The following is a 22,020-nucleotide window of genomic DNA, read 5'->3' on the forward strand; positions in this document are numbered from 1 at the left end:
TTATTTAGTACTAAAAATGATTCAATAGAAAGATTTCAAACTGAACACATGTCAGTTATTATTTACCTGTTGATTTTTTATCTCCAGTGTAGGGTCAGTTCTTTTGACGGTATACGGTGTGCAAATATTGTGTCATCGAGGTGGAAGGTGGCTGGCACTAGGACTGGCAATACTTGTAGCTGCTGGCGCTGCGAGGACCTTCGATAGGAATAGAGACTGGAGGACGAGAGAGACACTGTTGAGGTAAGGGTTAAAGATAAAAGAAACGTAAGGAACATTGTTACCGGATATTTTTCACTGGAAGTGTTAAATAAATCAGATACAAGGAAAATGGCACAATATATTAGATTTACAAAACGATGACATAAGTATAAAATTAATGCTTTTTTTTTTTTGAGGATCAACTAACACATTCTTTATTAATAATGAATCGTTAAAATAAAAGCATTATACTTTATTATCACCATGCTTTTTTGACATAACATTTATATAGATAGAGACAGGTGACAAGGAACCGTGACTTGAGTTTGCTTCTTTTGGCTTTAAAAGCTTTTCAACTGAGTTATAACATTTTATGACTGTTTTGATCATTGTTTGTTCAATAAAAAATGCTTCTATCGTCACTATTGCCAATAAAAGGTCTGTTCACAATTACACAGTTGTATATATATATAAACTTATACGTATAAATAATAATATAGATATTTTTTTTGAAATAATAACAACACTAATTTAATTTCTTTCATTTTGAACATTATCTACAAAAATGACGATGAGAGATTTATTTAGACATATACTATTTTAATTCTTGTATTTTAATCGTCACTGATGTTCATTTTTCATTACTGGTAGAGCCTGTGATAGACCTATTGTTTATTGTATTCTATGATGACGTTGTGTTTATGCATTCACTGATATATTTGTGTAAAATATCACTTAGTATATAAACGTACAGATCATAGCACGATAATATGTCGTATGATATATATCTTTAAAGCCGTTTTTATTTTATATTCATAAATCTATATGATATAACACTCGCATATGGAGATGGAGAATAAAATATATTTTAATATTCGGAATTTAGTTAGACTCCTACTAAGAGTAGCAAGTAATAACAGAAATAACATAGAAATAAAAAAAGTATTCTTCTCACTTAAATACTATTGTGTACTGAATATTAAAAAAATTGTCATGTATTTTATTGAAGGAATTTTTTTATTAGCGTAGTAGTTAATTTATAAAGTCGTTATTTCTTTTACCTTCGTTTATTATTATTCATTTAATATTTATTCCGAATTCATTTTTAATATCAATTGTTTTATTTATAAATTGCAGGGCGGATCTAGCGGTTTTACCGCACAACGCAAAATTGCACTATAATTTTGCAAACTTCCTTAAAGACATCGAGCAACAGGAGAACGCTATAAAACATTATAAAGAAGCGCTTAAGTATGTTGTAAAAGACATATCTATTTGTTTTATCTAATATATTTTGTAATGAAAATGTTGTTATTTTCTGTTTCAGACTGTGGCCAAGTTACGCGAGTGCTCACAATAATTTAGGCACGTTGGTCCTGGCATCAGGACGAGCGGAGCATCATTTTCTACAAGCTCTTAAATACAATAAGGACCACGTGAATGCTCATTACAACCTGGCCAAATTATACCGGTGATCACTTTCACTATCATCAAATAAAGTTATCAAAATCATAAATTTAAATAAATTTGTAAATTTTGTTATTTTTCGTTAACATTAGGTACTCACTGTATATTCGCGACAACTTAATTTATGTTTAATAAATTCGCGTGTGAAGCTAAAGATAAATAGGTTGTGTACGCGGGAGAGGAACCGAGTTGTAATATTATTAGATGCAAGGAATAACTGATAACTGGTTTATTTACTTTGAGGCTAACGCAATTTCTATCATGCCGGAGGATTATATTAACTAAACAAACAAGCTAAGACAAACTACTGGCATTGAATAAGTAATTAGGTATAGCGAAAATTCAAGTTAATTTAAACAAGAAAAAATAATTTTAAGGTTTTTTACGTAAAAAACTTTAACCAGAGAATTCAACAAATTTGTGAGTGTCTATTATTATTCTTTTTTTAATAACAGTTATAAATTTCAGGAAAAAGAATCGCGTGTCTGAATCATTAAAGATGTTGGAACGCTGCATAACTCTGGAGCCGCGGTTCGTCCTGGCCTACATTGAACTTCTTCACATCACCCCCGAAAACGAGAAGAGACCCACACTAGAGAGATTGATTGAATTGGAACCGATGAATTGGGAACATTACTACCTGTATGGAAACTGGCTGAAGGGAAGAGGTAATCTAAGAGACTTTCTGTCGCCAAAAATATATTTAGCAACAATATTTTTCATTTTACATAAACATAACAAAGAAGAAATCCAAGATGCTATTATAAGTCACCATCACTAATAACTTACTAAGTGTGGTTATTTGTTGGAAAACCATTTTCTGATTTGGTTGACGACTAGTCTTCAAAATGAATGCTGTCACAAAACAGTTTATTATAAGAGAGAAGCTAAATGTATCTTAGATACTATTATTATATTTTTTTATTTACACTAATTATATTATTTTTATGTTCATAACAGATAAATTATAATATTTTATAATCACTAGAAAATTCACTCGTACTTTTCTAGTAAAACCTTATTTATCTTCACACTTTTTTATTCAAATATCTCAGCCATTTTTAATTTCGATAATAAATAATTATTATAGGTTTACGATATGTTCAATAATTTTAACAATTAACAAGATAAATAGTATTAATGATTCAGATCTGTTATTGTAATAAACAACTTTATTAAAGCACTCTGATTAATATAGAATTAAAAATAACAGTTTCATTTAAATTGATTTGTACAAAAGTCCGGAAACTTTATTAATGTTCTGTCTATATTGTAGAAAGCATTTTTCCTCAGGTCTTTGGCCTCTGTCTCTCTCGTACTATAAACGGTCTATCCGTGTGTCGTTGTTGTCTCGTGGAGCACTACCGCCGCTGAGGGCAGCATGCCTTCTGTTGAGGTCTGCTGGTCAACGAGTACGGCTTCTGCAGCTAACCACGAGGTAAATTTAATAACAGAGAAAAATAAACTATTTTTTTTTTAACAAGAACTCCTTCCTCATCCTACTTGTCATCTCAGGTAACCGATAATTTAGATTCTGTTCAAAAACTTACATATTTTTTACTATAAGAAACTGTCTACTTCATTTTTTCTACTTATTCCAATAACCACGACACTGAAATACAAATGTACCCCCAGTAATATTATTTCACTATAACCACATTATAGCATACAATTACACATATACATTTATTAACTTTTAATAATTTTTGACTTCAAATAAAAATTAATAAATGTTTTGGTTTTTATCATAATACCTTCTTACTTCATATAAAAAAATTCGGTTATAATATAATAAATATATAAAATGAAGACTGATAACACTCGTAGCTAATATTAAAAGTGGTCATGTACTTGTATCCCCTACTTATCCGGCGAGAAAGACTATGTTCTCTGAATAATTAATTGATCAAATATATAATTTAATATTCTATATCAAAAGTTGACACAAAAATGTATAATTTTTTTTGCATTAAGTAAAGAATGTCGACGATTGAGTTGACAATTACATAACCCACCTATGTCTTGGTGTGTTGTTCTTCTATAGACTATTATATTTTAGGAATATGATAAAAATAGACGGAAAAAACACTTGACACTGTATTCGCGCTTCAAGTGAGAAAACGAAAAGTATATGTTAGTTTATTGTGATTTCTATGGAAGTTTAATACTAGTTTATATGAGAGACTCTAGATTAATACTCCATCTTTCAGCTGGCACACCCTTGTGGGAGGTGAGGGGGCAGCCTCACGACGTCGGGCTGCCGCCGCGGCCTGGAGACTCCGCAGTGAATTGGAAGGCCGAGCTGCTAGATACGCTAGGACTCCTGTAGTAATATTATAGCTATTTTACTTTACTCCGATACCTTGTTAATATATAAAGATATTTTTTATTGTAGCCTGCGGATCTGGCAAATTAGACCTTCTCTGAGATAAGCGCTGTCGTCCTTATGAGGTTTTCATTCTTACATTGAATCATGTGTGGTGTCGTTGAAACTACCATGTTATTTCTGTTAAAACTGTAATCTTTTATATCGATGGTTAATTTAACAAGTTTTAAATTAGGAAACATACGAATTAACAACTTAAAATTTTTTGAAGTCTGTAAAAAGAAGCCTAAATAAGTCCCTATGACATTTCCTTTCTAATCAAAATTGGTTCAGACTTTCTAGAAATTACGAGGAACAAACAGACAGACAGAGAGAAAAGATATACTTTCATATTAGTTTAACAAAAACTGTTATGAAATTACACTGAGATACTTCAGTTTTATTTACAACTCTAAATAAATTTTTAACGTCCATCTACAGTTACATATAAAGACTTTAACTTCTTAAATTTTGACAGATAAATATTTTATCGATCGAAAAAGAAGGTTATTTTTTTTATAATATGTCTTGCAAAACTATATTGTCGCTTATGTTTTTGCAAATATAGATTATTCTTAAAAAATCGTACACATATAAGTTGATGTATATAATATAAAGTTGATGTATATAGTACTTATAGAATATAAAGGCAGCTGTTAAATTAAAGCTTTATTTGATTCATATCTCATTTCAGATGACGTCCACTTGTTTGCATCACAGTCAACTCGAGGTGTCGCCGGAGACCATTAAACAAAACAGTTTAGTGAAACACACGAGGACAATAACTGTATCCAGTGATTTAAATATAAACACAAGTTGCCAAAAATTAGATAATAAAAAAAGCGTATCAATATCTGCTCAATATAAACCTATTCACAATAAATCTGAAGCCGGCCCTAAACAGAAGAGTTGCCCTTTACATAAGAAAAACAAAATCAAAGAGCCCGATCCCCTGCCGTTTGTTAGCGATCATTTAATAAAAACATCCTAAATACTTACCAAAGATTATTTTCATTCATGTTTAATTTATCAATAATGTTTATAGTTACGAAACTGCGTGCCATACTGGAATTGTAAAATATTTTGTAAATAAAATGCTAGTGAATATTTAGATTAATGCGAGTTATCGATGTATTAATTGATGGTGATAATGTATGGGAACTTAACGAGCGGGTTTTGAAAACTTCAGCGATTAAAGTTCCATTAAGAAAGCTAACTCGGTCACAAACCATTTGAATAATTAACTAATTGTACGCTTAATGTAATGTAAATAGTTAATGTTAAGTCAAACAATATCTTCTATGGTTAAGATATAAAACTTATCTCATTACTGTCTACAAATACAATACTCTCCACATATACCTGGCCATTATGTTATGCTTTTAATCAATCTTGTGTTTAGAACAAGAATGCAATCATCTCGGCATAATGTAACACAATAACAAAACATACTTTTCGCTGAAAACATCTAAGTATTTGTTATTTTTACGTGAAATAAAATCTGTTAATAAAATATATACATTTTTTATTAACAAAAACCTCTCTCAGATATAAAAGGTCATTGTAAAGATATAAATATACATTATTTTTCTATTACAACCTATATTTAGAATGTAAAAACCAAGGGTAGTTGTCCGTTGACATTTTTCGTTAGGTATTTAAAAAAGTAAGTAGGAATGTCTTCATCCAGATGACTTAAAAAATTTAATCATCTACATATACATATGAGTATAAATACGTTGCTTGACAGACTATTACTTAAAATTAAGACACAAGTATAGATAGCTTAAAGGAAAGAAAATATTGTACATGCAGGATTTAAGGATGATCTTTTTTATGAAATAATTATTCAATTTGGAATTTTATATTAATATTTTAACTTAATTACGATAAGTTTTGACTTTGTTTTTGCTATTTCATAAAATAAGACTTTACAAGATTCAAAGAGAAATAAATACAAACTCAGTAAACCGACGGGCAGTGACATCTATGATCGATATACCGAAACTATATACAAGTTGCTTTGGGGATAACGTTGGGGTAACCGCGGGAACTACGGGTGTTTTAATAAATTATACGGGAGATATGAACAATATTATTAATATTATAAAAAACTATTCAGTTGACTTTGTTTAAACGCTTTACAAATACTATTTATACTCATAATGAGATCTAAGACTTTCGCGAGTATTCATTTAAATAATACTAATATTTTTCGGATTATACTACGCGTATTTTTTTAAACTACATAATCCCAATGTTTCGGTTACTTTTTAGCAACCGTGATCACGGACAGACGATACGTGAATGTCTGTCAGTCTGTCTGTAAACTATTTATACTCTACAATCATCATAATCATTTGCCTTTATTTAATGACTCGGATGTTAAACAATAATATTGGTTGACAAATTTAAATATTTTAAGTAATTCCGTTACTAAATTCTGTACCTAAAAGTAAGTAACATCTTTTCTGTCTTTATGTAGTCTAAAAGAATCTTTCATTTTAGACACCTGTTATATTTTAGGAAGTGATTAATTGAAACCAAAATGCAACACATAATTTGAATGAGCGTCTCAAGTGCTCGATTATTTTTACTAAATCGAACTATAATAGATACAATGACATTTATTTTTAAGTTCAAAAATAGTTCCGAAAATAACTAGTACAAATGCATTCTATTTGATTGGAGGCATTTTGTTAAGGTTTATTGATAGATGTTAATTAATAATCGTATATAGTCCAAAGCATTTTTGTTTTGTTATATTTAATTTACTACAATAATAAAGCTAGAATTCTGTAACACTTCCGTTTTCATCTCGCACGCGTCTCTTCAACGCGTGGAACATTTTTTTTTTTTTTTTTGATGACGCAGGGAAACTCTTTTTACGAGCCGTCTCACCGGCCTTGGTGGGGCCGGAGAGGATGTGTGAAACTCGACCTGGGCAGGTCCCTACTCACTAAAACCACTGCGAAAGCCATCGGCCGCTATGTTGGTGCACCCCGGATCTGTCAGCGACAGGGCACACCAGCGACTGGCCGGTCCTGGCAAAGACCGGACTTACTCCCTCGGAGAAAGGGGGTGATCCCGGCAATTAGGACCGCCCCGACGACGCCGGGCTTTCACAGGAGCCGGGTTACCAGCCCGACCCCAGCCCGGAGTGCAGGGGCGCTATTGGAGGAGGCGTTGATATCGCCCCCGGCGCGCCCCCGTCCGTCGTCTGCGGAGGGAGGGTGCATCAGCCGCAACCTCCCGTTCCCGCTCAGATGCCTCCTTCGTGGACATAACCGTCTCACAGAAGGAGGACACCGCCATCCAGGACCTGTCACTCTCAAGCATCTTCTCCGCGACACTCGAAAGCGACAAGCCCACTCCGCCGAGCGCCGCCACAAGGTCTTGGCGCTGCGCAGCCCATCTCGGGCACACCTCGAGGGTGTGCTGGGCTGAGTCCACCGCAGCGCCGCACTCATGGCAGCCTCCTCCCGGCTCTCTCCTGGCCACCCGACACAAGTAGTCACCGAAACAGCCGTGCCCAGTGAAAACCTGCGTCAGACGGAAAGTAAGGGGTTTGCGTTTCCGCCTCATCCAACGCTCTAGGACCGGACGGAGCGCAGCCGTTGTACGTTTACCGTACGGCTGGCCCGCCAGGTCCTCCCCCCACTCCCGCATAAGGCGCGACTCCCCCTGCCGGCGAACCGCCCGGATCTCCTCTGACGAAGGGTTCTCTCCGAGAGCCCTCCTACCCGAGACGTAAGAGAACACCTCGGCGAGAACCGACGCCACAAGATCCCAGGGCGGATCGCCAGCAAGAGCCGTCGCTGCGGCCCAGGAGACCGTACGGTACCCCCTAATCACCCTCACCACGGGTGCCCTTTGCGCCGAGCGCAGTAGGGCCTTGACCCCGCGGCTCATCGGTCGATCAGCCCAAACGGGAGCACCGTACGTGGCTATACTCCGACAGACCCCAGAGTATAGCCGCCTGCAAGCTGCGCTGGGTCCTCCGAGGTTCGGGAGGAATTTCCCCAGCGCACCTGCCGTCCTCATGACCTTCGGCCCCAACTCCCTGAAATGGGGCACGAAGGTCCACCCTCCGTCAAGGGTGAGCCCCAGATATTTCATGGTCGGGCTCACCTTGACCCTCCCTCCTCCTATGAGAAGGGTGGCACCCGGCGGGGGTCCTTTCCGCCCAGTCCCGCGGAAGAGGAGGGCTTCGGTCTTGTCGATTCTGACCCGAAGCCCCAACCTCTCTATGCGGCTGACCACGAGATCAGTACCGACCTCGGCCAGCCGCGCCGCCTCCTTGTAGCTTCGTCCCCGGGATAAGACGAGGGTGTCATCTGCATAGCAAATGACACCCATCCCGGGGAGGAGGCGACTCCGCAGGACCCAGTCATACCCGACATTCCACAGGACAGGTCCCAAGACCGAACCCTGTGGAACGCCGTTTTCGACTGTCCACCACTCTATGGACCCCCTCCGGTTCTCGACTGCCACCCTCCTCTGGGAGAGGTAGTCGCCTATCAGCCTCCTCAGATACAGGGGCACTCCGAAGTACTCGAGTGCCACCTGTATCGCGCTGTGTGGGAGGCTGTTGAAGGCGTTGGCGATGTCCAACGACACTGCCAACACTACCTCTCCTCTGCGTTCCGCCTCTTCCGTCACCGCCCTCAGGCGTTTGAGGGCATCGACGGTCGACCGACGGGCTCGGAACCCAAATTGGGACTCTGACAGTCCCGGGCCCGAGCCTTCCTCCAGGTGCCGAACGAGACGGGTGGCCATTATCTTCTCCAGGGCCGCCTCGTTCAGCACAACCACCGGTCCAACGCGTGGAACATGTTCAACACATTGATGAATGAATACTAGCTGTGACTCGCACTAACTTATCTGGTATTTATCCTTAATACAACTCGTATTGTTTACATTGTTTACTTAAACGCCAACGGTTTTAACGTTGTCAACTTTAAAATGATAGAAATTAATAGTATAACGATAATTTATGAATGAAAAATTCATCTTCATTATCCATATTTATTGATGCCGATAAAACCCCATTGACAATTGACAATTCTAGTGCCTAAAAATCGCATTTAATGTATAAAAAAGTTCTCTATTTTACAGTCCAAGAAGCAAATATTTTTACGTAACAGATGTAAACAAGTAATGTTTAATTTATCTGATTCCTCAGTCCGCAACGCCTCGCCCACGTTCTATATTGTATCGCAATTATTACAGACATCAGTCTTTGGTGCTTTTGTAATTTGTGCAAAAAACTTATATTTCGTCAATTAATTGTTTCTTAATTTGTCGCCGGCGACTCGATTCAAAACATTGCTCTCATTGACTCAAATTATATTGCTAGGATTCCTTAACATGCAGTTAAACTTTTAAGTGATATCTGTATTATTCGTTATTGATGTTACTAATTTAGTATCTCAGAGTTAAAATGCATCATCTTTAATGTTTATATACAGAAGGTCTTTATGAAAATTATTATTTTGAAGATGGTAATTTGAATCAATCTCTTACAATATAAAAAATAATCAAATCTACCTGACGTTATTCAGCATCTGCATTAGTTAAGTGAATTATTCGTGGAAATTGTTGCACCTTTTTCACTATTTTCCCTTAACTTTTATGGTTTCAATACAAATCTTATATCCAGATCAGTTCAACCCAGAAGGGACAAAATACCATCAAGACAAGTCATGCGTTTTATCTCTTAAATTGATTTAATACCATTAACGATACCTAATGTATTTTTAAATTTGAGAAAGTGGGACACTATTGTGAAATTAATACGATTTCCAAGACCCCGAGCCTACAATATAATACAAAAAGTACGAATAATTTTAACGATTATTGTCAAGGATGATTGTGGAATACAATAAGGTTCAATAAATTTGCAATTAAATTTTTACTTCGATTCGAGGGTGATCCGTCGAATTTCATTAATTTCGGAATAGTTTTTGTATAATTTTTTAAAAGTTAATTTAATATGCTTTATCTTGTTTTTCTTCAAGTAAAACTATATCTCTTATAGCTATAGTATGTATATGTATGTATGTATGTATATAATTTAAAACATTACACTATAAGAACAAACTTTGAGCATTCTTACTTAATAAAAAATATCTTTAGACTATAAATATAAGTTATTAGACAATCAAAAATTTTATTGTTGAATGACTACAAATAAACTTACATTTTATATATAAACAGTGTTTAATATTGCTGCTATGAATATTTATTTACCTCATTAAAAATAGATATTTAAAAAAATACGTAAGTTTAATTAAAAACAAAGTGACTTTTCAGAATGTCAAAACATAATTTTTATTAATGTAAACATGTATAAACTAAATTATTAACGACCGTCATATTTAATTTCACTGAAAAATCAAAAAGTTAAACCATTCGTATCGTGTTATGAACGCTTTCTACATCGGCCACGCACAGTTCATCTGCCGCTGTAGTCGTGTACGAACGTTAAACAAACAACTCTGACAAAATGTGCGGACACAAAACGATATAAACTCCAGTTACACCTGCTATAGAGCAATACCGAGCTGTTGGCAACAGTGAAAGGTGGGAAGTATATAACAAAAAACTGTAAGCAGAGGCACAGTCCGAGATGCGAACTGCTATCTGGGTATTCACCCTCGCGGCTATCGTGGTCGCTGAAATAGCAGACGAACCCTGGGTGGAAGAAGAGGATTTAGGAGATCAGAATGATTACGATGACCACGACAGGTCTAAGCGCGAAACCTACGTCGAGGGACCCTTTGAAGAACACATAAGAATAAAAAGACGGTGCGAGGAAGAAGCACCAGATAGAGAGAGGGAAAGGCGCTCAGTGGAGAACGTCAGGAGACCACGGCAAGTTCACCAGTATGAGGTCCATGAAGCTACTAATGAAGCTGCTTTACCTTCTCCACCTTTTGAGGAAATGTTAGCAGCTAGTGCTGAACACTACCATAAAGTGTACGTACCCGCACCTAAAGGACGCAGCCTGAATCCCGAATTGAAAGCTAGTCCACTTACATTCGGTACTCCTGTAGCATTAGATCCAATACAACTCGTGGAACCACCAGCACTTCAGTCCTCATACGTAACTAATGTCGCTAACGCCAATGAACCGTTAGCAGCGGATTCTTCTCCGGCAGCTGGTAATCATCATCAACAAAAGGCTCCACACTCTATCGGGTATTCCAAAGGAGGTGGACATCAAAATCAAGGCAATCACTACATCGCCAGCGGTGGGAAGGTAGGTATTTTTTCTGATACTTACATCACATATATATACAACATACCCGACAATACGTATATACAATGTCACGGTTTAAGTATTATATTTTTCTGTATAACATCACAAATTATAGGTAAGTTAAATGAATTGTTAAATCTCATATTTTACCTCAACCTTTTGTTGATTTTTTTCCTTACCGCCAACGTTCAAGGTTCAGGTTAATATTTTGAAATTTAATGAGTTTTTTGTTACAGTGACGTAACAACAATGCGGCAGGTAAATTTAATTTTCGCTAAAATTGTTTAACCGGTTTCGACATTCTTAAGAGATTTTTTGTTTTATTTCATTACCAACTATATTCGTATAGATCACTCGGAAAGAAAGGAGTCATCAGGGTTAACTTTAGTTTTAAATAACATAAAAGTAATAAGTATTATACGATTTATCAAGTTTTGTATATTTTTAACGGTTACGACTCGTCTTTTTATTTCGATACAACAAATGGAAGGTATTTTGTTACAAACATTTCTCACGCCTGAAGGTAACATCAGAGAACACGATCAAAATTCTGTTTCAAAGTTTTAGGTTTCCGTGACTTTAAAACATTAAATCAAAAATTCTAAACATCCTCTAAGGATTTTCCCTTCCTAAAGATTGAAGGTATTTACTGCAGGTTCCTTGTAACAATATTAACCAGTACTTAACGAAGATACTCGTGAATACACTGTATTTTTTTTAATGAATATTAAAAAGAAACATTTAAGAATAATTTTGAAATATTTATGTTTAAATACATGTTTAATATACTAAAGATATTTTTATAAACTTATGCTGTGATACGTATTTTAATTTATTTTCCATATATTTTCAGAGTTCATAATAATTATTTTTAAGCTCATAAAATAATAAGTATCAATTCCAATGAAAACGATTAACTGAGCTAAAAAAAAATATATATAGAACACAAGTTGGAAAAACAAAAGAGTATTATTTGTTATGTACTGTATAAGTAATGAAGAAATGATGTAGATAAATAGTCGTTTACGATTTTTTCGTAAATCTAAAACTAACGTTTTAGAGAGTCAATCATAAATTTAAGTTAGGACTAACTTTTATGTGTTATTGTTATTCCTACATGTTACGCAACTAACAGAACTTTTCTCATTATTATTTTTTTATATTATTACATAACATTGATATATAGAATGTAGCAACAAACTAGTATTGATATTGCAAAGTGTGAAGTTGGTTTTAGGAAAGCGTAGATATTATAGGGAAGTAGAAACGTACTCGTAACAGTTTTGCGGGCGTTTACCTTCTATTTATATTGGAGTATTTCGTGTTTATTTACGTACAATATAATTCAAACACTCTAAACTAGTTCCAATATGAAAATAGTAATTTAGGCATAAATTAAATATAAAAACTAATAGTGTTTCCACAAAAATAAAGATTATTATAGTTTATGCTTCTCTATTACAGAACTATAAAGGGTCTCACAGTAATCATTACGTAGACAAAGGTCAAAAAGGTCATAAAAAAGATGAAAATCATCGAAAAGAATATGAAGAAGCTGCGGGAAAAAAGAAAAAACATCATGACCGAGCTAACCACAAGGGCAGCCACGAGGAAGAAGCGTTCGGACAACGAGGGGCTCACTTCGGAGAGAAGAAAGCACACAAAAAAGGACACAAAACAAAGGGTACGTACATATATGAAATATTAACGAGATAAAATGTTCCTAGTTCCTAGTCCTAAGTTAAAGGAAATGTAAAATATTCATATATATTGTATGTTTATCGTCAGAGATAAGACAATAACTGGTATTATTTTAACGGGAAAATGAAACGAATTAGAACACTCCAGAACTATAAAATAACAGAATGCAATCAATTGATCGATGCAAATAACTTTATGTAACAATCTGCTCCGCTTTCACTCGACCGCAAAATTTATCTTCAAACAAAAGATTCCAAAGAAAAAAAAACCTGAGTCGGTCAGATCGCGTACATTACGATATCATCTAATTATATTTGGAGTGGAACTCCAAGACATATTGCATTGCTTACCTATTGTGTTTGTCAGGTTTTATTACAACATTATTGTAATATTCTATCTTACGTTACGTTGCTGTTAACTTGTATATATTATATTGAATATTATTCCGTTATTAAGGATATCACAACAAATACCACAAGGACGAATTCCACAAGGAGCACAAATTCTACGACGATTATCACAAGGGAGGTGAACACCATCGCTTCGGCAAGTTCAACGCCAAACACGCCAGTAACGAGAGTGGGAAGAAGAAGGCCACACACGTGAACGCTGGACATGACTTCGTCCAACACGGAAAGAAAGGCTACAGGTGAGACCAAGAGTTGTTACATCCAAACAGAAAGATGAAAGCGAATGGTTCTGATAGAAGTTCAGTTTGTAATTTTAGCGATTGAATTCTTACGACGTGAGTGTTGTCAAAAAGTTAAAAAAATAATTTGATGTTAATATTCAAATAATAGCCAATAGGTGTTATTTGGGCTTAGCGGATGTTTTATTAGAATTTATATAATTTAGAATCATATTTACTTATCTTTCAAATTTCCAATATATAAAAAAAAAACTTATTTCCTGAAATGTTTAAGCCGTCAAGCTACGACTACAAGCGATTTATAATTATTTTACTCTACAGTAACAAAGGTCATCTGGATGCTGACCACAAAGGACACAAAGGACAAAAGGGTCATGAAGAACATCACCAGGAACATTCACAACATGGCAAAAAAGGAGGCAAACAAGGAAGCTCCCAGTGGGGATACGCCAAGAAGAATTAGCATTTACTTAACTTTAATAGTTTCGATAAGTTATGGTATGGTAGTAACCTAGTTGTTGCGGTAGTAGTGAGTTTTTTGAAGTTCTTCATTATTACAAGTCAGATGATTAATGTTATAATATTTGGTCCTTAAATTGTTGGTTGGTTGGTTATATTTATTATGTATAGTTAAAGACTAACTTGTGTTGATATCATTTTATAATGTAGGCTGTTTTGAACGAACTTCCCTATTAATAGTGATAAAAATATTAAAAGTTAAATTTGAACTAAAAACGGTATGTTATCGATCAATTTACTGGAACAAATCATACCTGTTGTAACCGCGGTAAGGTCGTTCACACTTTCTTTTCTTATAATAAGATTGTACAATCAGTTAATTTGATACTTTTTTAGAGATTACAAACAACTTCATTTTCTATTTATTTGTACTACATGCCGATATTTCAATACCAGTTGTGAAAACTGTAGTCTTTAATTAAGATGGACGGTGAGTGATTTTTATTAAAAAAATACATTTTAAATAAGACTTTATTTTCATCTTCTAATTATAAAAAAATTGCTTTAGAAAATAAGTTTAAAAAATTATTATATAATATATTGTTATTAATTATAAGGGTATATCGAAAATATAGTAAAGCAAACTTAAAATTTTAAAGCCGCTCGATAGCTCTGCGCGCTCGTCTCGCTGAGCGGTCTAATGCATTGTCAGATCTACCCGTAATGAAGTTCACAATCGTGTCAATCATATCCATAATGAAGTCTACCACCACGTAATACTTCTCCCTTAGGAACTCATATATCGTTTGAGCCATCGTCTACTTCAAGTATGGGGGTTTGCACGGTAAGCGACCACCCAGTGAAGGTTCAAAATGTTTCACATAAACAGCAACCGTATGATGCGGCCGCCGTGGAAAGAACACTCTTTGACCGGCGTCGTCTACGAACTCCGAGTAATCCATCGACCATTCTCGTTTCATCCCACACTTTTCACAGATCCTAGCACTGTAAGATGATTTATTTTAAAAGATATCATTTTCTTTTGACTTTCTCTTAAAAGACAGTCTTTTTTAACTACTATAAGTGCTATGAATTCTTATACAGTTGATTTTATTTATATTTATCCTTTCGCACCTTACATCTGATGAGATCTAAGACTTTCGCGAGTATTCATTTAAATAAAACTAATATTTTTCGGATTATACTATGCGTATTTTATTAATTTAAAAGACTACATACCCCCGACGTTTCGATTACTTTTCAGCAACCGTGATCACGGCCAGACGATCTCGCCGGGAGTATGTAGTTTTTAAAATAATCAAATACGCATAGTAAAATCCGTAAAATATTAATTTTACTTGACATCTATATCTATTAAGAAGAAAGTCGTGATAGAAACACTACATAACTCAAGGACGACTGTACCGATTTGGCTGAAAATTGGCGGGTACTAGTTTAGAACAACGACACCGAAAAGAGAAAAAAAATACTTAATGAAGTCCAAAATCTGGTAATTTACGATTTCCAAGGCGGAGTATAATACAGTTGTAACTCTGAAATTGACGCGAACTGAGTCGCGGCCAACATCAATGTACGTATACATATATAAATTAAACCATATTTCCCTTGGTCACGCCATCACTCGTGAACGGCTAGAACTATTTGAATTTTTTGTGTTATTGTGATTGTTATCGTCAGGAAAAGACTCGTTGAAAAAATTATGATAATTTCGCGGAAAGTACATATAAAATTAACAATTTATTATTGAAATTTGAAAACTTTATTACTGATGCCCATGATCTTTGTTTTTAAAAAGGAACTATAGGGTTTTCCATTAAGGGCGCTTGATCGTGCAGAACTTCCATCGTAGCGTGTGCTGTGTGGCACGTAGCGCCGTCCTGTTGAAACCACATGTTGTCCAGATCCATATTCTCGATTTCAGGCCAAAAGAAGTTGGTTATCATCGACCGGTATCGCTCACCATTGACGGTGACGGCCACACCATTATCGTTTTAGAAAAAATACGGACCAATCACGCCTCCGGCCCAAAATCCGCACCAAACAGTCACTTTCTGCGGGTGCATTGCCACTTGGTGAACCTCGTGTGGATTGGTCTCGTCCCAAATACGGCAATTTTGCTTGTTGACATAGCCATTCATCCAAAAATGCGCCTCGTCGCTGAAGATGATTTTTTTGCCAAAATCGGCGTCAACTTCCAACTGCTCTAATGCCCAGTCAGCGAACACACGGCGCTGTCTATGGTCATTAACCTTGAGCTCTTGGGTCAGCTGGATCTTGTACGGGTGCAGGCTCAAGTCACAACGCAAAATTCGCCAAGTTGTCGTCTGCGAAAGGCCGAGTTCCTGTGCGCGACGCGGAATTGACTGCCGCGGGTTTTCGAGGACACTGTCGCGCACAGCGGCGATATTCTCGGCAGATCTCGCGTTACGTTGACGCACGGGAACCGGCTGATTGTTAACTGACCCGGTTGACTCGAATTTGTCCACCAATCGACGGATAGTCGACTCGGCAGGACGATCATCGCGACCGTAAAACGGGCGAAGTGCGCGGAACGTTGCTCGAACTGAAGACCCATTTTCATAAAACAATTTTATGATTTGCACGTGCTGCTCGACACTGTAACCTGCCATGGTGGTTTGGGAGGACGGAATGAATATAACACACTGCATTTGACAGCTGTCACTCAAACAACATGGCCGCAATCAGCTGTCAAAGTTCAAGCGTCCCTATTGGAAAACCCCATATATCCCTTACCCTGCTCCCTGGTCTGAATGTTCTGGTCTAACTTATGTAAGGTCTGTCGGTCTACTAGTATTCTTTAAGCACATCATGAAACATACATTGAATTATATTATTTCATAAATTGTGCGGAAGTATTCCAACACATGTGTGTAAAACGAATAATTAAAGAAGGGAGATCAAAATATATGAATTAATACACATAAGGAATTGAACATGTACGAATTGGTCACTATCATAGAATCCGACTTACGTATATTGATTAACAGCAATCACTTGAACCACTGCGTGTCGGAGATCGTTTGCGTGTTTCAGGACTGTCTGCAGAAGAAGCCGACCAACACCTTGACCTGCTACCTCGTCTGATGTTCCAAGAATTTCAACCTTTCCAAAAGCATACATATTTCAAAAATTAAACTGTCTCTTGTTTATATTTTGTTTGCATTATAATTGTGCCTATACTTATAATGCGCCACAATAATATCGATGAACTAATATTTGTTTGTTTCATTAAAATTCCTTTCATTACTGGTATGCTTTAAACAAATTTGTTTAAAAGGATTGTAACATAACTTACATCATACAAATAGTCCACGTTGTATTTCGCAAATAAATTAGGACTCTTCAAGCAATGGGCAATGAAGTACATTCTGTTTCGTTCAGGTTGGGATGCTGTGAAGTGTGCCCAATCTTCGAGCTCGCCGATCATCCATGGGAATGTCATGTTAGCAACGCAGACACCCGCCAAATTTCTTTCGTTCGTGCGCTTTATTAACTCAAAGGCCAGGAACCTGTCGCCTAACAAAAAGGCGAAAAAAAAATATTAATTTATAGGTTGTGATTGAAATAAATCTTAACAAACAAAAAAGAAGATATAATCAGCTTCAGAAAATATGAATCCAAGATTTTTCACGACTATACAGTGCAGTTATGTATTTTTTTTCGTTTTACTTTGAGCATGTGTCTTTCATCCTGTCTGTACTTTATTAAGATTACCAAAAAGTAACTGAAACGTTGGTAAAAATGAACAATGCTAAAAAATTAGAAATAAATATGAAGAATGTAAATTTCTTTAAAACTATGAATGTTTGTCGGATGTTACTTTTCTTCTTCCCTTATGTAATCCCAGCATTAATCGCTATACTCGTAATGAACCAATCACTGTTGATAATGAGAATTAAATACTACAAAAAACCTTCTTTACCAGAAAAAGAATATCTATCCGTGATTATTTCAAGGTAGGGACAGTCAAGACTCATCCAGAGTCCAACGACACTGGGTTCTCTCGGCCAATAGTGATTATAGAGAAATGATTTTATTAGTCTGCCATGGTTATCAGTTGCTCGTTCAATAGTAACGCTGTTTATGTCAAAACACTGAAAACAAGTAAGCTTGTTAAGACTAGTTAAACCTGTTTAACCTTGTTAAATCGATTATAAGGTTTCTTGCAGAACAGATATTATCTTAAAATTTTAGATGGTTAAAGAAAATTTAATGATTTTTGGTTAAAGGACAAAAAGGAAAAAAAATACCGGTTTCTTATAAGGGGTATGACAGCACACATCGCAGGGAAATTTTCTCCTGAACCGCTTTGAGGGTAAATTTACTATTGGAAGTGACCGAAACGAAAATATACCGCTTTGTAGGGCTTTGATGCAGTTCATTGTGATTCACTTCATCTTTAATAACTGTACAGAAATTTTATATATTTTTTTTTATTTTAGCATGTTTAGATATATTGAATACTAATTACAACTGACAGAAGATAGCCGGACGTGTTTAGTTTTAAATAGTTTCCATTTTATGTTTCTTTCTTATCTTTATAAATCCAAAATTGTGAACACCAAATTAAGGTAGGTACACATGATATATTAATAAAGTATTTCAAATATATTTTCATTAAAATCGCATACAATATAAAAAACATAATACATGGATGTCTGCACAAACTGTATTCCTGGCTGGTTTTTCAAAATTAGAACCAAAATTAACAACATTAAAAATCTAATTGTCAAAGCTGCTGTCATCATGGGCCCGTACATAAAATAAATATTTTTTATATAAATACGCTTAAAATAACAAAAATCATGTTCAACAAACGTAAATAGGGGAGATTGTAATCTCATCAGTCTAGAGAAAATTACAAGTTCTGGACTTTAGCATGCCTTCCAAATTCTGTTTGTTAAAACTATTCTCTAGCAGAAGCGTAATCAAAGGAACAGATCTCGACAAGTCTAGAATCTGTAAGTTCTATAGAAACTATGCAGATTCAACCAAAGTTGAATCAACATCCAAGCAAGTCATGGTGAGTGACCCACACACAAAATATGTTTTACAATTAATTTTGAGATCACGTCATCATGAATGATATATTTGATAAGTTCTATACGTATTTTTATTTAAGAACAGACAAAATATTAGTAGAAGTTTATTTAATATATATAATTTTGTAGGTTCAAGGAACAGCTGACGACCCAGTGCTGCGCGTGCGCCGCGCCCGTCCCGCGGACATAACGCGAGTTATACGGTTCGTAAAGGATAACGTGCGTCTCGCCTGGCCGGGGCTGGTCAACCAGAACTCGACGAGCAACCATGTTGTGATGTCAGATTTCGTTGCTAGAACCCTCGCTCAAGGTACATCCGCAATCATGAGTAGCCTGAACAATTACTAGAAACTAACAAGAGTGTTGCTTAAAAAGTACAATTATAATTATAGGACATTCGATGTTAGCTGAACAGCAAGAAGGTAAACGTGGCTGGTCACAAATACGCGGAGTTGCTATCAATACCTGCGTGTGTCCTTGGGATGCCTCGCTGTTGGAAAAGTGGGCAAAATGTGTTCGATGTATTCAATCAAAGAAAATGATGTTGTTCACAGCTCACTGTCTCAGGGCGCCAGAATTACATGACAAATATAGAGTGCAAAACATATTGCAGGTTTGTTGTAGAATTTGATTTACTTTCCCATAACTTGCAATACATTAGGTGGTAGAGCCTAGCTGTGGTCAAGTTACTACAGCTCGAACATGGGCCGGCTTAACCGGGGAAGTACCAACCTTTCACAGAAGATCGACGTGAAGTGGCGTTTAGTGGCTGCGTTTCATCCGATAAGTGAGAGCCGGTTGCGCTTTCCCTATTTCCACCCTTTCCTGCCATTTCCTTATTCCCACCTCTCCCTTTTCCTCAACAATCAAGGTTGCCAACGCTTCCACAACATCTATGTTACGAATGTCCATGGGCGACGATCACTACTGCCCATCAAGTAGGCCGACGGCTCGTTTGCCACCTTTCATATTTACAAAAATGGTCAAGAAAAATGTATATCTTAATGGGCTTAGTAAGAGAACTCCTGTGTTTGCTTAGGAACCGACAATAATTAATTTATACCGTTTCAAAACAACGGATTTTCCGTCTTAAATTGTATCTTATTTAATTTAATATTTGCAATTTCCTTAATTCTTACGTGAACCGTCCAAAATATTGTTAAGCTAAAATGAGATCAACAAAGTTTTAAGGTAAGGTTTTTTCCGATATCCATGATGACGTACGCCCTATGTAATCAAACTCCATATAAAAAAATTCCAAATCAGGTTTATATACAAAACTGTTTGGATTTAAAAAGATTTTTAATTATAATGTATTTACCCCCATACTAATCAGTAAATCTATAGAAAACCATCAATGCTACGTCCAGCGAAGCTCTTCCTTTATAATATACATCGATGGGATTATTATTATTATTATATATGCTTCTCTCAGAAATTAGGGCAAACAGAAAGAAAAGTCGATAGACACAAGCAACATTCGAATCTACAGCCTCCGAAACGTCGAGTACCAATTGCTTTACTGATTCGAGTCGCTGAATTAAATATTCTTTATATTTAATTGGGAGGAGTTTTTATGTTTCAAAGGTATTATGGTTTCCTTGTAGGTTATACTGTTGGTGCCGCCTGACTCTCCCCGGTCTGCAGAAGTGGTCTACATGCTAGCCAAGAAGTCCATCCACCGCGGTCGTGAACTTGGCTTTCCTCTGCTACGGTTCGATGTCACCGATGAACCAATGTTAGTAGTTGACAATGAGTTGAAAAATATAAGTAATATATACTACATAGATGGCTGGTTATACTATTGTTTTGATCCAAAGATTGATTCGGCAGGAAACATATACATTTCAAAAGATTCCACATAGATTCCAAAGTACTCAGTTCCTAAAATTGTACAATAAATATTGTGATGCTAGCTTGACTCCATTTTTTCCAACTTGTCTTTATGGAAATGTGATTATATTAATCTATCTTCTTAAGCTATTACGCGTAAAAATAATTGTATGCGGTTTCCCGCAGAGCAAAGATTTTGGAACATTTGCAATTGAAAAGGGAATACGCATTTAACTATGAAGTTTTACCGGCTGATATAAGGGTGTACAGAATGGATTTAAATAAGGATGAAAAATCGAGCAACGAGAAGAAGGAAACTAAAAAAAATTATGTCACCGTGTATACTGCTTTTCCTGGTGCTGAAAAAATATAAATTTCTAAGAATCTACAACGGAATCTATGAGTTCATATAAATGACGACGAAGTTAATTACAGTTCATACATTTATTAACAACATCATTATATGCTTAGATCATCGTTATGTACCCTGTAACATTATACATAATTTTTAAACTGGTGACAGCCAATAAATAATTGAAAAATTGAATGTGTTTTATAGTCGGCCTTTATATAGCCCGGTCCTTAGAAAGATGTTCCTTAGGTATAAGTATAAATTTGTTGTTTTTTTTTGTTGTCATTCCAATTTTCTTGTTTTAGTTCTATCTATATTTAAACAAATGTTCAATTTTATCTTTTATGAAAAAAAAATTACAACAAATCATATTACGAATTCAGTTTACAACATACTAAACAATATGCTTTATTGGTTCTTTGTATTATAATCACTAAATTGTATCACGTTTATTGGTTTAGCAATTTCATCAAATAAAACTACAACTACTCGTAATAAAATTTTTGCTGCGCCTGCGAAACATCTTAAGCAATGAAATTTGTTTATTGATTTTATTGATTTGACACTTATTATGAAATACATATAGGTAGATGGCAAATAAAGATAATATAGCTTAAATTAAATAAACCCGATAAATGTACATAA

The 22,020-nt window shown here is 35.6% G+C and overlaps 4 protein-coding genes across 4 annotated transcripts in view; 3 read left to right on the forward strand and 1 right to left on the reverse strand.

The window, feature by feature from the left end:
• LOC116766301 (protein O-mannosyl-transferase TMTC1-like) overlaps positions 1-5,488 on the forward strand; it is a 63,805-nt gene extending 58,317 nt beyond the window's left edge. Inside the window, exons 8-14 of the mRNA XM_032656117.2 lie at positions 88-243; positions 1,339-1,452; positions 1,529-1,672; positions 2,137-2,336; positions 2,962-3,106; positions 3,879-3,996; positions 4,728-5,488. Of these exons, the coding sequence (XP_032512008.2) occupies positions 88-243; positions 1,339-1,452; positions 1,529-1,672; positions 2,137-2,336; positions 2,962-3,106; positions 3,879-3,996; positions 4,728-5,024 (1,174 nt within the window). The 3' untranslated portion in view covers positions 5,025-5,488. The remainder of the gene's footprint in view (positions 1-87; positions 244-1,338; positions 1,453-1,528; positions 1,673-2,136; positions 2,337-2,961; positions 3,107-3,878; positions 3,997-4,727) is intronic.
• A 4,979-nt stretch (positions 5,489-10,467) lies between these two features.
• LOC116766558 (uncharacterized) lies at positions 10,468-14,624 on the forward strand. The gene is made up of 4 exons (XM_032656447.2): positions 10,468-11,297; positions 12,762-12,981; positions 13,455-13,647; positions 13,969-14,624. The coding sequence occupies exons 1-4, from the start codon at positions 10,665-10,667 to the stop codon at positions 14,108-14,110; spliced, it is 1,188 nt and encodes a 395-aa protein (XP_032512338.2). The 5' UTR covers positions 10,468-10,664; the 3' UTR covers positions 14,111-14,624.
• Positions 14,625-14,627: 3 nt separating this feature from the next.
• Positions 14,628-18,691, reverse strand: LOC116766557 (uncharacterized). Its single transcript, XM_032656446.2, has 5 exons — positions 18,399-18,691; positions 18,071-18,242; positions 17,444-17,664; positions 17,120-17,250; positions 14,628-15,111 (listed from the first exon to the last, which is right to left on the reverse strand). The coding sequence occupies exons 1-5, from the start codon at positions 18,528-18,530 to the stop codon at positions 14,925-14,927; spliced, it is 843 nt and encodes a 280-aa protein (XP_032512337.2). The 5' UTR covers positions 18,531-18,691; the 3' UTR covers positions 14,628-14,924.
• A 161-nt stretch (positions 18,692-18,852) lies between these two features.
• On the forward strand, positions 18,853-21,570 carry LOC116766556 (uncharacterized). Its single transcript, XM_032656445.2, has 5 exons — positions 18,853-19,171; positions 19,320-19,500; positions 19,583-19,803; positions 20,798-20,928; positions 21,210-21,570. Exons 1-5 carry the CDS (start codon positions 19,028-19,030, stop codon positions 21,394-21,396), a joined length of 864 nt encoding a protein of 287 aa, XP_032512336.2. The 5' UTR covers positions 18,853-19,027; the 3' UTR covers positions 21,397-21,570.
• The last annotated feature ends 450 nt before the right edge of the window (positions 21,571-22,020 follow it).

The sequence above is a fragment of the Danaus plexippus genome, chromosome 15 (assembly GCF_018135715.1).
Source record: "Danaus plexippus chromosome 15, MEX_DaPlex, whole genome shotgun sequence".
In the NCBI taxonomy this organism is placed as follows: Eukaryota; Metazoa; Arthropoda; class Insecta; order Lepidoptera; family Nymphalidae; genus Danaus; species Danaus plexippus.

Coding starts and splice junctions, on each gene's coding strand:
- LOC116766558 (XM_032656447.2), top strand. CDS start 10,665: ATGCGAACTGCTATCTGGGTATTCACCCTCGCGGCTATCGTGGTCGCT. Junction 11,298..12,761: donor ACATCGCCAGCGGTGGGAAG/GTAGGTATTTTT, acceptor TCTCTATTACAG/AACTATAAAGGGTCTCACAG. Junction 13,648..13,968: donor CACGGAAAGAAAGGCTACAG/GTGAGACCAAGA, acceptor TTTACTCTACAG/TAACAAAGGTCATCTGGATG.
- LOC116766557 (XM_032656446.2), bottom strand. CDS start 18,530: ATGAACTGCATCAAAGCCCTACAAAGCGGTATATTTTCGTTTCGGTCA. Junction 17,665..18,070: donor GGATAGATATTCTTTTTCTG/GTAAAGAAGGTT, acceptor CCTTTTTGTTAG/GCGACAGGTTCCTGGCCTTT. Junction 15,112..17,119: donor ATTGCTGTTAATCAATATAC/GTAAGTCGGATT, acceptor ATCATCTTACAG/TGCTAGGATCTGTGAAAAGT.
- LOC116766556 (XM_032656445.2), top strand. CDS start 19,028: ATGCCTTCCAAATTCTGTTTGTTAAAACTATTCTCTAGCAGAAGCGTA. Junction 19,501..19,582: donor TGCTAGAACCCTCGCTCAAG/GTACATCCGCAA, acceptor TTATAATTATAG/GACATTCGATGTTAGCTGAA. Junction 19,804..20,797: donor GAGTGCAAAACATATTGCAG/GTTTGTTGTAGA, acceptor GTTTCCTTGTAG/GTTATACTGTTGGTGCCGCC.